The sequence below is a fragment of the Indicator indicator genome, chromosome 19, assembly GCF_027791375.1.
Source record: "Indicator indicator isolate 239-I01 chromosome 19, UM_Iind_1.1, whole genome shotgun sequence".
In the NCBI taxonomy this organism is placed as follows: domain Eukaryota; kingdom Metazoa; phylum Chordata; class Aves; order Piciformes; family Indicatoridae; genus Indicator; species Indicator indicator.
Window position 1 is genome coordinate 19,750,502 of NC_072028.1, and position 14,029 is coordinate 19,764,530.

The following is a 14,029-nucleotide window of genomic DNA, read 5'->3' on the forward strand; positions in this document are numbered from 1 at the left end:
TGCCCAGCGGCGGGAACCCCGTCCGCCATTAACCTCCCCGCCAGGCCGCACACTCTCAGCGCGCCGCCGTACCGGAACCGCCGACTACACTTCCGGCGCGAACATAGAGAGGAGCCGCTCTACCACCGCCGAGGGGCCCTTTGTGGCCTCGCTCCGCCCTTTCCCCCTCTTCCTCATTCGTCAGTGCAGTAGGGTTCCACCTCCCTGCGCGATCCGATTGGCGTGGCGGGCGGCGCTGGGGCCGCTGGGAGCTGTAGTTAGAGCGGAAGGCTGCTATGGGCGCTAAGCGGCGTGGGGCAGCGGCGGCACCGGGGAAGAAGCGCGGGAAGCGGGACGTTTGCGCCGAGCTCTGCGCTGCTCTCAGTGACCCGGCGCTAAAGGAGCGGGCGGCGAAGGCCTGGGAACGCGGGGAGTCGCTGCACCATGGTACGGCCCGGCCTGGCTCCACTCTCCTGGCCCATCCGGCGGCGCTGGGACACTTCTCCGCTCACCGGCGGCGTTTCCCTTGCAGAGGCGGCGGCGGTGGAACCGGCCCCGTTCCGGCACTGCGTCATCCCCGACTTCCTGGCGGAACCGGCCTTCGCGGAGGCGCTGCGCGACGAGCTTCTGGGACTGGGTTTCCGCAAGCGGCGGAACGATCTCCTCTCCCTGCAGCAGGTGGGCTCCGGGCTGGGCCGAGCCGGGTCAGGTCACGTCACATCGTCCTAACCTCTGCTCCTTCTTCTCTTCCATGGGCCGCCGCAGTCCGAGGACCTCGGGGGAAGGTCAGAGCCCCACATCGCCGCGCTGAGGTAAAGCACCGGTTTAGGGCTTGCACTGCGCCGGGTGCGGCTTTCGGAGAGAGGAACAGCTCTGGTGGCTCCGCGGGGAGGACGAGGGGTCCTGGAGAGGCTGGGCCCGGCAGAGCTCGGCCGCCTTCTGCCACGGTGGCCAAGCCAGGAACCAGCCCTGAAAGACTGGATCTCCTCGGTGCAGGTCGTGGCACTGACGCCTGTTAAGAGTTTTGCTCTGATCTGCTTCAGCCCTGGAGCATCTGTCACTTCTGGACTGTGACCTGTTCCATTACAACTGACTCACACTTGCTACTGGTCATTGCCAGCCGTGTTGTGAACGCTGGGCTGCTTTCCAAGCCAGCTTCTGCATGGTTCTTCTGGCAGCAGCAGCACCTGTAACTTCACATAGCTGTGAGGGAGGTTTTGGCTGAGGATTTGGTTATGATGTGACATAACAGAGAAAGACAGTTATGCTGTGCTTGTCTTTCCAGGCATGCCCTGTGTGAAGAATTCCGAGCATGGCTTTCTGCTGTGACCCAGATTGAGCTGAAGCCAACTCTTGACATCTCCTGTGCTAAATATGAATACACTGGTCAGTCTGGGGGAACCACTCTGGGTGGAAAAAAACTCTGAGATCATCAAGTCCAACCATCATATAACTCTACCAGGGCCACTACTCCACCGCATCATATCTATACTGCTTTTAAACAGTTCCAGGGATGGGGATTCAACCACTTCCCTAAGCAGCCTGTTCCAGGCTTTGAGAACCCTTCTTGTAGAGAATTTTTACCAAATGTCCAACCTAAACCTCCCCTGGTGCAATTTGATGTCATTTCCTCTTGTCCTGTCAGTTGTGACTGGTGAGAAGAGACCAATCCACACCTCTCTCCAGTCTCCTTTCAGGGAGCTGTAGAGAGCAATCCTTTCCCTCAAGTTTCTATAGGTGTGTAGGCAGTAGCATGCCTACAGAATATCCACCACAGCCCCTCTCGAGTTCCAGAGGGTTCTAGATGCTATGGGCAGTCTCAGAAAAGGAAGTCCCAATTATGAAACAGCTCTTGCTGTGGTCTTGCTGTTGCAAGCTCCCAGCTTTGGGGAGATGTGCAGCCCATGTCTGTGTGCCTGCTTTCATGCAAAAGGGTGACCTGTTCAGCTTCCTAATGCCACAGCTGAGCTGACGAAGCCTGATGCTAAATTGCCACCTTGATAAGGCCAAGTCACAGTCTCACAGTATATCAGAGGTTGGAAGGGACTTCCTGAGATCATCAGCTCCAACTCCCCTGCCAGAGCAGCATCACTCAGGGTAGTCTGCACAGGAATGCATCCACCTGGGTTTGGAAAGTCTTCAGAGAAGGAGACTCCACAACCCCCCTGGGCAGCCTGTTCCAGGGCTCTGTCACCCTCACTGCAAAGAAGTTTCTCCTCATGTTGAGCTGAAACCTTCTCTGTTCAAGTTTGAACCCATTGTTCCTTGGCTTATCACTGGGAACCACCCAAAAGAGCCTGGCCCCCTCCTCCTGACCCCCACCCCTCAGATATTGATAGACATTGATCAGATCCTTCTCAGTCTTCTCTTCTCCAGACTAAACAGCCCCAGGGCTCTCAGTCTCTCTTCCCAGGGGAGATGCTCAAGTCCTCTAAGCATCCTCCTGGCTCTCTGTTGGATTCTCTCCAGCAGTTCCCTGTCTCTTGAACTGGACAGCCCAAATCTGGACACAGTATTCCAGGTGTGGTCTCAGCAGGGCAGAGTAGAGAGGTAGTCACCACTGTTTAGTAGGTAGATTCAGATTGGATGTCAGGAAGAAGTTCTTCCCCAGGAGGGTGGTGAGAGACTGGCACAGGTTGCCCAGGGAGGTGGTGGAAGCCTCATCCCTGGAGATTTTTAAGGCCAGGCTGGATGTGGCTATGAGCAACCTGCTGTGGTGTGAGGTGACCCTGCCCATGGCAGGGGGATTGGAGCTGGATGATCCTTGAGGTCCCTTCCAACCTTGACAATTCTGTGCTTCTACCCTGTTAGTCATGCAAAATCAGTTGGTAAAGGAAAAAACTTTACTGCTGCCAGATCACCTTTTAAAAAGTCTTTTGCACCAACTAGTTGTTGGTACAGCTTTTCTGTTCCCAGGGCTCCCCCTTCCCTCTATTCCAGCAGCAAACCATGTCCCAAAGTGCCATGGCCACACCTTTCTTGAACACCTCCCAGGCATGGGAACTCCACCACCTCCCTGGGCAGCCTGTTCCAACCCCTGACCGCTGTTGCAGCAATGAAATTTTTCCTCCTCTCCAACCCCTGGCATAATTTCAGGCCATTTCCTCTCCTTCTGTTACCTGAGACTAGAGAAAAAAGACAAACCCCAGCTCACTGCAGCCTCCATTCAGGGAGCTGTAGAGAGCAATGAGGTCTCTCCTCAGCCTCCTCTTCTCCAGAGTAAACACCCCCAGTTCCCTCAGCTGCTCCTCACCAGCCCTGTTCTCCAGACCCTTCAGAAGCTTCATTGTCCATCTCTGGACACTCTCCAGCCCCTCAATGTCTTTCTTGGTGTGAGGGCCCCAAAACTGAACCCAGGAGGAAGCTGAGGAAGGATATTTTAGGGTGTCAGGTAATGATAAGACTGGGGGGAATGGAACAAAACTAGAAATTATTAGATTCAGATTGGATGTTAGGAAGAAATTCTTCCCCATGAGGTTGGTGAGACACTGGCAGAGGTTGCCCAGGGAGGTGGTGGAAGCCTCCTGCCTGGAGGTTTTTGCAGCCAGGCTGGAGGTGGCTGTGAGCAACCTGCTGTGGTGTGAGGTGTCCCTGCCTATGGCAGGGGGGTTGGAACTGGCTGAGCCTTGACCTTCCTTCCAACCCTGACAATTCCATGATCTCTGCCCTGGTCCTGCTGGCCACACTACTGCTGATCCAGGCCTTGGCCACCTAAGCACACTTCTGGCTCACCTTCCTGTGGCTGTCAAGCAGCAGCTTTGCAGGTCTGGGGCTGCTGATGCTGACGAGAGGAAATGCCCTGCTGGAAGGGGCCTGCTTTTAATTATTGTATCCTGGTGGGGACAAAGCTGGGAAGCAGCCTCTGGGCTGAAGGATGGCTGTGGTGGAAAGGTCCTGCTGCAGCAAACTCTCTGTCCTTGCAGATGTCTTGCTGTGCCACGACGACGAGCTGGAAGGTCGGAGAATTGCTTTCATCCTCTACCTCGTCCCAGCCTGGGAGAAAAGTGATGGGGGAACCCTGGACCTGTACAGCACTGATGGTAAGAGCTCCCAGCTGGCTGAAAAAGATGAAGCTTACATGCTCCTTGCAGCAGCTCTCTCCTCAAACAGATGGAGTTGCTCCTTAGTCCCCTGAAGCTGATGTGTAGGTAGAAGTTGCACTTCACTCTGAGCTGGGCCTCAGGTGGCTGAGAAAGGTGAAGCTTCTGTGCTCCTTGCAGCAGCTCTCTCCTCAATCAGAAGATAAAGATTCCCTCCTTAGTCCACTGAAGCTGATCTATAGGTAAAAGTTGCACTTTAGAGATGGGTTGTGGCAGGCCTTGCAGGCACTCTGATGGGTGGCAGTAGAGGAACAGGAGAAGGTGATGAAGAGGAGAATCCTTTTTTTAACCCACTTTTTGCAAGGGCCAAGAGTGGAGGTGGGATGGAAACAGTAGAACATCAAAGGGATGGAGACAACTTCCCTTTCCAGTCATGGAATCCACTGATTCCTCACTGAGCCCTTGCTCCAAGCTCCATCCCTTACACTCAGGTGTCTCAACAGTCCCAGAGTCAGGAAGACAGAGAGTGGCAGTTTCTGGTGAGCTCTAGCTGATGCCTTACCCAGAGTGTGTTTGCTTCTTCCTCAGAACACTTTGAGCCACAGCAGATCATCAAGTCCTTAGTGCCTTCCTGGAACACCCTGGTTTTCTTTGAAGTGTCTCCAGTCTCTTTCCACCAGGCAAGGAGCCGTCTCTCCTTCATTTCTCAGTTCCTATCCTTGTGGTTATTCACCCTGTGTGGTGGGCAGGGAGGAGGGAAACGGAGGAGTGTTGTGTGCTAAAGGCAGGGCTTCAAAGAGGGCAAGAACTGACAAAGCCAACTTCTCAACTGTCAGTTCATCATCCCAGGGGAAGAAAAATTTCCATTTCTGCTTTTTGTTGCCACCCTGGCAAGCCACAGCTGTGGGTCTGGCTGAGGGGAGGAGGGAGATTTTTGTTTGTTTGCTGGTTTTAAACTCACTCACATTTTTCATGTGGGTGCCGTGCTCCAGAAGAGCTTCTCACCTCTCCAATAAGGCACTGGGCAGGTCCACCTTCACCCCCCCCTTGCAGTGTGGTACCCTACAGCAGAAAAAGATGAAGCTGAGGTGGTTAAGTAGCACTTGGTGGTGTTTTCCTGGGAACAGGACAAAGAGTGGGACTGGAGGATGCAGACACCTGGCTGAAATCTGGGACTGACCACAGACCATAACAAACAGGACCAAAGATCAGGTCAGAGATGCAGATCAGTGATGTAGGTTGGGCATGCCCTCAGCTGGGCAGCTTAGAGGGTTTAGTTTTGTGTCATTTGTCTTACAATTAATTACCAGAAGCATCTACCTGGTCCCTGCCCTGATTGTTTTCAGGTGGTGATTTCATCCTGTGATAAAACCCTGTGTTCCACTTGGCCTGGTGGCTGCTTTCTCCTGACCTAAACTTAATCCCACACACAGAGTCCTGTGAACTGTCCCTGATATTAGAACAAACAAAAAAAAACTGCTTCAGTGATAAACTTAGTTGAAAATGAGCAGTGAGCTTAACTGGGAGAGCTGTGAACCAAAGCCTCCCACACCTGCACCTCACTGGTTGTGCCCAGAGGGTTTGCTGAAGCACTGTGGCATTTCTGTGACCCTTTTGTCAAGTGTAGAGCCTGCAGCTCACCACCAGAGGACTCTTGTTTCCTGTCCCTGAACTTCCTCCTGCTTCCATCCCACTGTTCTAAAAACCCAAAGGAGCAAAAATCCCAGCACAAAGCCTTTATCCACAACAGTTTGTGCAGTCAGTCACAAAGGGGATGGCTTTGACTTCACACTACTACAGTGCAGCTCTCCAGAGTGGGAAGTGGCTCCATTTAGCCCAGTTTACCTCTGCAGAATTTGATGCACTGAAGATCTCATGGTGGCCAGCAGTGTGAAAACCAGGAGTTTCCACTGAGCAGGGTAAATCCTAGAACCAATCACTTGGTTGCAAAAGGGCTTTAAAATCCTTGAGTCCAACCATTCTCTAACTCTGCCAAGGCTGCTGCTAAGCCATGCCCCTCAGCACCACATCTCTGCCTCTTTGAAACATCTCCAGGGGTGGGGATTCAACCACTAGGGAGCCTGAGAACCCTTCCAGTGAAGAAGTTTCTTCTAATGACCAACCTAAACCTCCCCTGGTGCACCCTGAGGCCATTTCCTCTTGGCCTGTTATGTGTTACTTTAGGAGAAGAGCCCAACCCCACCTCACTGCAACCTCCTTTCAGGGAGCTGTAGAGAGCAATGAGGTCTCCCCTCAGCCTCCTCTTCTCCACACTAAACACCCCCAGTTCCCTCAGCTCCTCCTCACCAGCCCTCTTCTCCAGCTTTGTTGCCTTACTCTGGACTTAGTCCAGCACCTCAATGTCCTTCCTGTAGTGAGAGCCCCAAAACTGAAGCCAGTACTCAGCCTTGCCAGGATAGAGGGTCACTGTTTGACCAACAGGTAGATCTTCAATCCAAAGCCAAAAGCATCAGGCAGGTGCCCCTCATGCTGGTTTGTGTTGCAGCACTTCTGAAAGAGACAGAAAACTAACCCAGTGCAGTCTGCTGTGGCCCACAGATGCTCAGAGGTCTCTGAGCTTCCAGATGAAGCTGATTTGTGCGTCCTGTCCCAGCTGGTTCTTCATTAACCATTCCTGTTAATAACAGTGACTCAAAGCTCTGCCAGAGGGGGAATGGATTCTGCTGGGAGCTTGGACTCAAAGCTTATGGAAACCTATAATGAAGGGCAACCAAGCTGGTGAAGGGTCTGGAGAACAGGGCTGGTGAGGAGCAGCTGAGGGACCAGCTGGGGTTGTTCAGCCTGGAGAAGAGGAGGCTGAGGGGAGACCTCATTGCTCTCTACAGCTCCCTGAAAGGAGGTTGCAGTGAGGTGGGGTTGGCCTGTGATACAACAAGAGGAGGTGGCCTGAAATTGTGCCAGCGGAGGCTTAGGTTGGAGATGAGGAAAAATTTCTTTGCTGCAAGGGTGGTCAGGGATTGGCACAGGCTGCCCAGAGAGGTGGTGGAGTCCCCATGCCTGGGAGATGTTGAAGAAACCTGGGGCCATGGTGGGGTTGGGTTGCTGGTTGGGCTGGATGCCCTCAGAGGGCTTTTCCAACCCAAAGGATTCTACAACTCTGAGCCTCAGGCTTTGCCTCCAACCCTCCTGTGAGGCAAGACTAACGCAGCCTGCTCCAGCCCCGGCCCCTCTCTAGAGTCAGATCCCTCTCCACGGAGTCCCCCTGTGGCAGCCGGCGCTGGGGGTGCCCTGTGCCGGTCCCAGCAGGCTGCTGCCCTCCCGGTTACAGGTGTCAGAGGTTGTGTCACCCAAGTGCCGCCTGTCCCTCAGTGGCTGGTTCCATGGCCCAGCCGGAGCCGCGCGCCGCAGCCTGCCCCGGAGCCCGCACCTGCCCCGGAGCCCGCACCTGCCCCGGAGCCCGCACCTGCCCTGCGACGTGAGCACCGCTCCAGCTCTGCTGCTCCAACCCTGCCCTGCCTGCCACAGCATGCTTCAGGCTCTGCCTTAGCCCATTCTGCTTCCTTTCCTCTCCAGAAAGTCCTCGCTGCTTTCTCTTCTTAGGGGGCAGAAAATGGATTAGGGTGGAAGGGACCTGAAGGAGCATCCAGTTCCAGCCCACTGCCATGGGCAGAGACCCCTTCCACTAGACCAGGCTGCTCAGGGACCCATGGGGTTCTTCCTAGGGGACCTACAAGAAAGCTGGGGAGTGAGAGGACAAGGGCTGGGAGTGAGAGGACAAGGGCTGGGAGTGAGAGGACAAGGGCTGGGAGTGAGAGGACAGGGGCTTGCACTGACAGGACAAGGGGCAATGGCTTTGGGCTGGAAGAGAACTGGGGATTAAGAAGAAATTCTTGCCAGTGAGGGTGGGGAAACACAGGAACAGGTTGCCCAGGGAGGTTGTGGCTGCCCCCTCCCTGGAGGTGTGGAAGACCAGGTTGGATGAGGCCTTGAGCAACCTGGGCTGGTGGGAGGTGTCCCTGCCCATGGCAGGGGGGTTGGAACTGGATGATCTTGAAAGTCCCTTCCAACCTAAACCATTCTCTGATTCTCTCCTGTTTCCCTTTCTTGCCCTACAGCAGTGCACAGAATGCAGCAAATGCTTGTGGTGCAATGAAATAGAGGAAGGAATCATGGGGAAGTAGGGAGGAATGCAGCCCTTTGGCCATCTGGGAAAGTGGGTACTGGGGGGGGAGGGATTCCTATCTACTTTTCCAAACCCAGGATTCAAAGCCATTTTCCTTCCAGCATGAAATTCTGTATGAGTGGATCAATCAGGTTTATTTGGACATGGACTCCCAAGCTCAAATCCAGGAGGAATTCGAGGAGCGCTCAGAAATTCTCCTGAAGGATTTTCTGAAGGTGAGCCCAGTGGGTCTTGAGGGGGTCTTGAGAGGTTCTGCCAGGAGATGTGACAGAGCTGGCAAGGACCATGCCTTGTGCAGCCTGGGAAGGGCCTTGCTCATTCAACTGTCAGCTAAACTGCTGCCCAGGGTGGAGTCACCATCCCTGGAGATGTTCAAGAGAAGCCTGGATGAGGCACTTAGTGCCATGGTCTGGTTGATTGGATGGGGCTGGGTGATAGGTTGGAGTGGATGAGCTTGGAGGTCTCTTCCAACCTGCTTGATTCTATGATTCTAAACCACTTTCTAGTTTCCCTCCTTAGGGAAGAATGGGCAGATGACCTCCAGAGAGGACCCCCCTCAGAGGTAGATCCCTTCTGCCTTCCTGTACAACACTGCAGAAGGATTCACCAAAACCCAAGCACTTTGCTTCCAACATCCTTACTGCCTGCAAGAAGCAAAGCAGAAGGATGGAAACACACATCATCCTTCCTGCTTCCTAGGCTTGTGGTGACCACAGTGTCCTTTCCTGTCCCTCAAGCTCTTGCAGCACTTGGGGGACCTGACCTGTGTGTGAAAAAAAGACTCTCAGTCATAGAATCCTTTTGGTTGGAAGAGACCTTTAAGATCATCAAGTCCAACCTCATCTACCAGGCTTCCTTCTCAGTGGTTTAGTCTGACTTGAAAGGCTGATTCCCCCCTGCTTTACAGGGCTTCCCCAGGGCAGTGGAACTGCAGTCTGGCCCAGAGGGGCTTTTGATACCTGTTGGCCACTGGCATGGTGCCCACCTAGCTTTGCCCTTCAGTTCCATAATCCTTGGGTGCCTCAAACAAGTTAGAGAAAAACTAGGCTGCCTCACCTGAGAGGAGAGGATGGCTGCCTCCAGCACACCAAGGGAGACCTGGGAGCTAAATGGCAACCTTTGGGCACTACCTTTCTCCTCTCCTAGAAAGAGAAATACCAACAGCTCTGTGAAGCTCTGGAGGACAAAGACATCCAGTGGAGCAGCCGAGGGCCTGCCAATAAAAGGTGGGAAATGCCAGTGTCCTGCATCCACTGATCAGGCCAGGCAGGAGCTGCCATGAGGCTGCCCTGGACGTGGTCCTGGTTGCTTCCCCACTGCTGCTACCTCTGCTGTCTTCCAGGCTCTATGAGGCAGCAGATGAAGACAGTCTACCTGAGGGCCTGAAGGAGTTCCTGCGGTTGCTGCGCTCCGAGGCTTTGTTCTTACTGCTTTCCAACTTCACTGGCCTGAAGCTGCATTTCCTGGCTCCCTCTGATGAGGATGAGGATGCTGGGGAAGGACAAGCAGCAGACAGTGCTGGGCACAGCAGTCCCAAAGCTGAGCAGGAGGAGGCTGAAGCAGGTGCTGATGGCAATCCCCAGCAGCCTGACAGCGTTCCTGAAGCCCAGGAGGGTGAGGCACAGAAAGGTGAGTCCAGCAGCAGAGTGAAAGGATTCGAGCAGGATCATAGCATTATGGATGCTGGCAGGCATTATCATGCAGCTAGGAACAAAGCTGGAAGTGGGTAGATTCAGGCTGGATGTGAGGAAGAAGTTTTTCACCATGAGAGTGGTGAGATCCTGGAATGGGTTGCCCAGGGAGGGAGGTGGTTGAGGCCAGGCTGGATGAGGCTCTAAGCCAGCCTGATCTAGTGTAGGTGTCCCTGCCTGTGACAGGGGCTTGGAACTAGATGATCCTTGTGGTCCCTTCCAATCCTGACTGATCTATGATTCTATGATTTAATTTTGTACTGCAGCCAGCACAAGGAGGGGGGCTTGAAGCATGTCAGGCTGGGGATCCAATCTAAGTGCCCACCACAGAAGGAGCTGGAATAAAATAACTCACTTGAAGGTACCACTTTGAACAGATCTAAGGGTGGCAGTTAAGGCATGGGTGAGGAGAAGGGTGGTCATTAACTGCCCAGTAATCTGCCAGTAGTTACTGTCCTGCTTCATCCAAAGTAAGAGTTTTGTCTGAGACCACATCAAAAGGAAGAAAGTGCCCAGATCAGAAATAAAGAGAATTAAAAACCCGGTCCCTGAAAGCAGGATTTAACCTTTCAGAAACCTCTGCCAGCCTGAACAGCCACCTGGATGTCAGCAAGGGGATACCCTGGCTATCAAAGATGAGATTCATTTGGGATTCATGGATTAGTGTTGTTGAGCAACCTGCTCTGGTTGAAGATGTCCCTGTTGCCTGCAGGAGGCTTGGACTAGATGACCTTGAAAGGTCCCTTCCAAGCCAGCTCATTCTGTGATTCTCTGAAAACTGAGTTAGAGCCACAAGGATTAAAAAAAAACCCAAAGGTTTCCCTAAGTTCTGTCCTACCTCCTGGGATGCACAGGAAGAGTGAGGTTGGAGTAATATCCTCCTTCTCCAAAGCTTCTGCCAGGGTCAGTGTACTTCCAGAACTGATGGGTTGCTGGCTCCTGAGGTTCAGAGCTCCACTGTAAATCTGAAGGGGACAAAACAAACAAACACCAGGTTAAACCAAAGCACATCACAGCTTGGACCTGTCAAAGAGCAAATCTTGGCCTTTCTCCTCCACACTGGTCACAGGATGTAACTTGGAGCTACCTGCAGAATCATAGAATAATTGTTAGGGTTGGAAGGGAGCTCAAGGCTCAGCCAGTTCCAACCCCCCTGCCATGGGCAGGGACACCTCACACCACAGCAGGTTGCTCACAGCCACATCCAGCCAGAAAGCAGTTGGCAGGAGGCAGTCTGGGTGAGTGGGAGGTGTCCCTGCTCAGGGCAGTGGCGCTGGAACTAGGTGATCTTCAAGGTCCCTTCCAACCCAAACCATTCTATGATTCCATGAGATCTGTGGGTTTACATTGTCATCCCTTTACCCTTTGCTGGGACCAGCAAGGGCAGCTCCAGAGTGGTGTTGGCACTGCAGGGACTTGGCCCCTCCACGCCTTGAGCTTTGCAGGGAGCAGCTGTTGCACAGCTTCACCCTTCTCCCTGGCCTGTTTGTCCCCTTTTCTAGGCTCAGGAAGCACCCCAGTGTGCACAGGGGAGCTGAGGCACTGGACCCACGGGCACTACACTCTGGTCCATGACACTCAAGCGACAGAGTTTGCTCTTGACCTGCTCTTCTACTGTGGCTGTGAGGGTAAGTGGGCGAAAGAGAGATGCCAGGCTCTCCTCAGGAGGTTGGTGTGACAGGGCCACTTCTGAGTGCTCAGCAGTGCTACAACAGCCCCAAAGGGCCTTGCTTTTACCTACCCAGAGCTTGATCCCAGTCCCGGCTGCTGCTTAAGCTCCGTTTTCAGTAGTCCTTGCACAGAGGGTTGGGGCTCATGGCCTTGGGCTCGTCTCTGGCTGTTCCTGCTGGAGCCAGCAGGGGGCGCTGGGGCAGAGGGAAAGGCTGCAGCTGCCAGGCCTGCCCTGGCTCTGCCCACGGTGGAGGGGCAGGAGGGCAAAGTGCCCACTGGAGTGTTCCATTTCCTCCTGTTTCTCATCAGATGGGTCACTGCACCTCCAAGTCACACAGCCCAGGGCCTTCACAAGTTACTTTCCCCTTGCTGGGCACTGGGGAGGCCACTCCTCAGGTGCTGGGTACAGTTTTGGGCCACTCACTCCAAGCAGGGCATTGAGGTGCTGGAGCCGGGCAATGAAGCTGGGGAAGGGTCTGGAGAACAGGGCTGGGGAGGAGCAGCTGAGGGAACTGAGGGTTTAGTGTGGAGAAAAGGAGGCTGAGGGGAGACCTTCTCACTCTTTACAACCCCCAGGAGGCTGAGGGAACTGGGATTGTCCACAGCCTGGAGAAGAGGAGGCTGAGGGGAGACCTCATTGCTCTCTACAGCTCCCTGAAAGGAGGTTGCAGAGAGGGTGGGGTTGGTCCCCCTAGTCTCAGGTGATAGAAGGAGAGGAAATGGCCTGGAATTGTGCCAGGGGAGACTTAGGTTGCGTATTAGAAGAACCTTCTTCCCCCTAGAGTGTTCTCAGACACTGGAACAGGCTGCCCAGGGCAGTGGTGGAGTCCCCAGCCCTGGAAGCCTTGAAAAGCTGTGTAGCTGTGGTTCTGAGGGCCATGGTTTAGTGGTGACCTGGCAGTGCTGGGTTAATGGTTGGACTCAAATCATCTTTGCAGACCTTTAACAACCAAACCAATTCTGTGGCTGTGTGTCTGGGCATTTCAGGTTGCTGCTAGTGAGACAGCAGTGAAAACAATCTAACCAAGGGTTTGGGGTGAGTTGAGCACAGAATGCAGGACTGAGAGCTTCTGGCACCTGCTGGTGGTTCTCCTGAAAGCGTTTTGCATGCCTGCTGAGGCAGAACTGCTCCACAAGTGAGGAGCAGAGCACCAAGCAGCCAGAGCCTGGCTGTGGCAGAAGGCAAATCTGGTCCCTTTGCTTGGGGTCGTGCCTGACCTGGAGCAAAAAGAGGCTGGCATGAGGTACAGGGAGGATTGTCCTGCATCCAGGAACTGGGGAGTGGGATGGAAAAGCAGCATCCCCAGGAAGTGCTGTGTGGAACTTCCTTCCCCAGGGGTCTTCATTTTCTGTTTTCAGACTGGGATCCAGCATGTGGTGGCTTCACGTCCTACATTGCCAGAGGTGAAGACGAAGAGGTAAGGACCTGAGCTGCAAGTGAGAGCAGTTTGTGGAGGGTGGAGAGCCACAACTGCCCTTGGTCATAATGCTTAGGGAAGCCTCAGGGCACTTGTGCCACACTGGAGCCTTCCTGCCTGGCTTACTGCTCCTGGGTGGAGCTCTTGCCTTCACCTTCAGCTCACCATGAAGCTGAAAGGAGGTGGTGGAAGCCTCATCCCTGGAGGTTTTCAAGGCCAGGCTGGATGTGGCTCTGAGCAACCTGATCTAGTGGAAAGTGTCCGGGGTTGGAACTGGATGATCCTTGGGGTCTCTGCCAACCCTGAGAACTCTGTGACTCAGTTCTCAACAGTGCCTGGTGGCACTTGGGCAGCCTCAGAGGGCACAAGGCTGGAGCAGGAGGGATGCTTTTCCAGGGAAATGCTGTTCACCAGGGTCACAGGCAGCAGCCCTTGACAGGGCCAGGCAGGCAGCCTGATCAGACAACCAGAGCCTTCAACTGGACCTTGATGTCTAATGAAAGCTTCAGGCTGAGGGGGAGTACAAGGAAAATGGTGACACAGATCAGTCTCATAACACCAGACCTTTGCTCTGACTGGTTCCTGAAACATTTCTCTCTGTTTCTTCCTCGGAATTATATCAAAACTGAGGAAACAAGTGGAATCAGGTAGAGCTTACTTCCTTCCCTTGCTTTCCTGTCTTCTTCTAGCTGCTGACAGTGAATCCAGAGGAGAACTGCTTGGCCTTGGTTTACAGAGACAAAGAAACGATGAAGTTTGTGAAGTACATCAACCACCAGAGCCTGGCAGGCCTGAAGAAGCATCCCAACAGAACAGGATTTTGGGATTTTTCCTTTGTCTATTATGAGTGATGATGGTGCAGGGGGTGGCCACTGTCACTCAGAACGTGGTGGTGGGGAGGGGGCCAGGTTCCTACCCAGCTCAGCTGGGCCCTGTGCCAGCACAGGCACTTTGCTGCTGCTGACTTCACCACGCTGCCGAGGAGCTGTACCTTACCTCGGGGACGGGGGGAGGGGGGTCCAGGTGATTTATTTACCTGCACCAACAGGAACCCAGTGTCAGGGGTTGTTGTCAGACATCTCTTGC

General features: G+C 54.0%; 1 protein-coding gene across 1 annotated transcript; it reads left to right on the forward strand.

Annotated features, from left to right (window-relative positions):
* The first annotated feature begins 275 nt into the window (after window positions 1–275).
* OGFOD1 (2-oxoglutarate and iron dependent oxygenase domain containing 1) lies at window positions 276–13,802 on the forward strand. Its single transcript, XM_054389604.1, has 13 exons — window positions 276–426; window positions 512–657; window positions 745–791; window positions 1,265–1,365; window positions 3,903–4,019; window positions 4,608–4,699; window positions 7,309–7,455; window positions 8,265–8,378; window positions 9,310–9,389; window positions 9,506–9,792; window positions 11,357–11,482; window positions 12,885–12,943; window positions 13,633–13,802. Exons 1-13 carry the CDS (start codon window positions 276–278, stop codon window positions 13,792–13,794), a joined length of 1,629 nt encoding a protein of 542 aa, XP_054245579.1. The 3' UTR covers window positions 13,795–13,802.
* The last annotated feature ends 227 nt before the right edge of the window (window positions 13,803–14,029 follow it).

What these genes read in the sequence shown, in the direction of transcription:
- OGFOD1 (XM_054389604.1), top strand. Translation starts at nt 276, where the DNA reads ATGGGCGCTAAGCGGCGTGGGGCAGCGGCGGCACCGGGGAAGAAGCGC. An exon ending in TGCTAAATATGAATACACTG is followed by an intron (nt 1,366 to 3,902) that starts GTCAGTCTGGGG and finishes CTGTCCTTGCAG; the next exon opens with ATGTCTTGCTGTGCCACGAC. An exon ending in CGAGGGCCTGCCAATAAAAG is followed by an intron (nt 9,390 to 9,505) that starts GTGGGAAATGCC and finishes GCTGTCTTCCAG; the next exon opens with GCTCTATGAGGCAGCAGATG.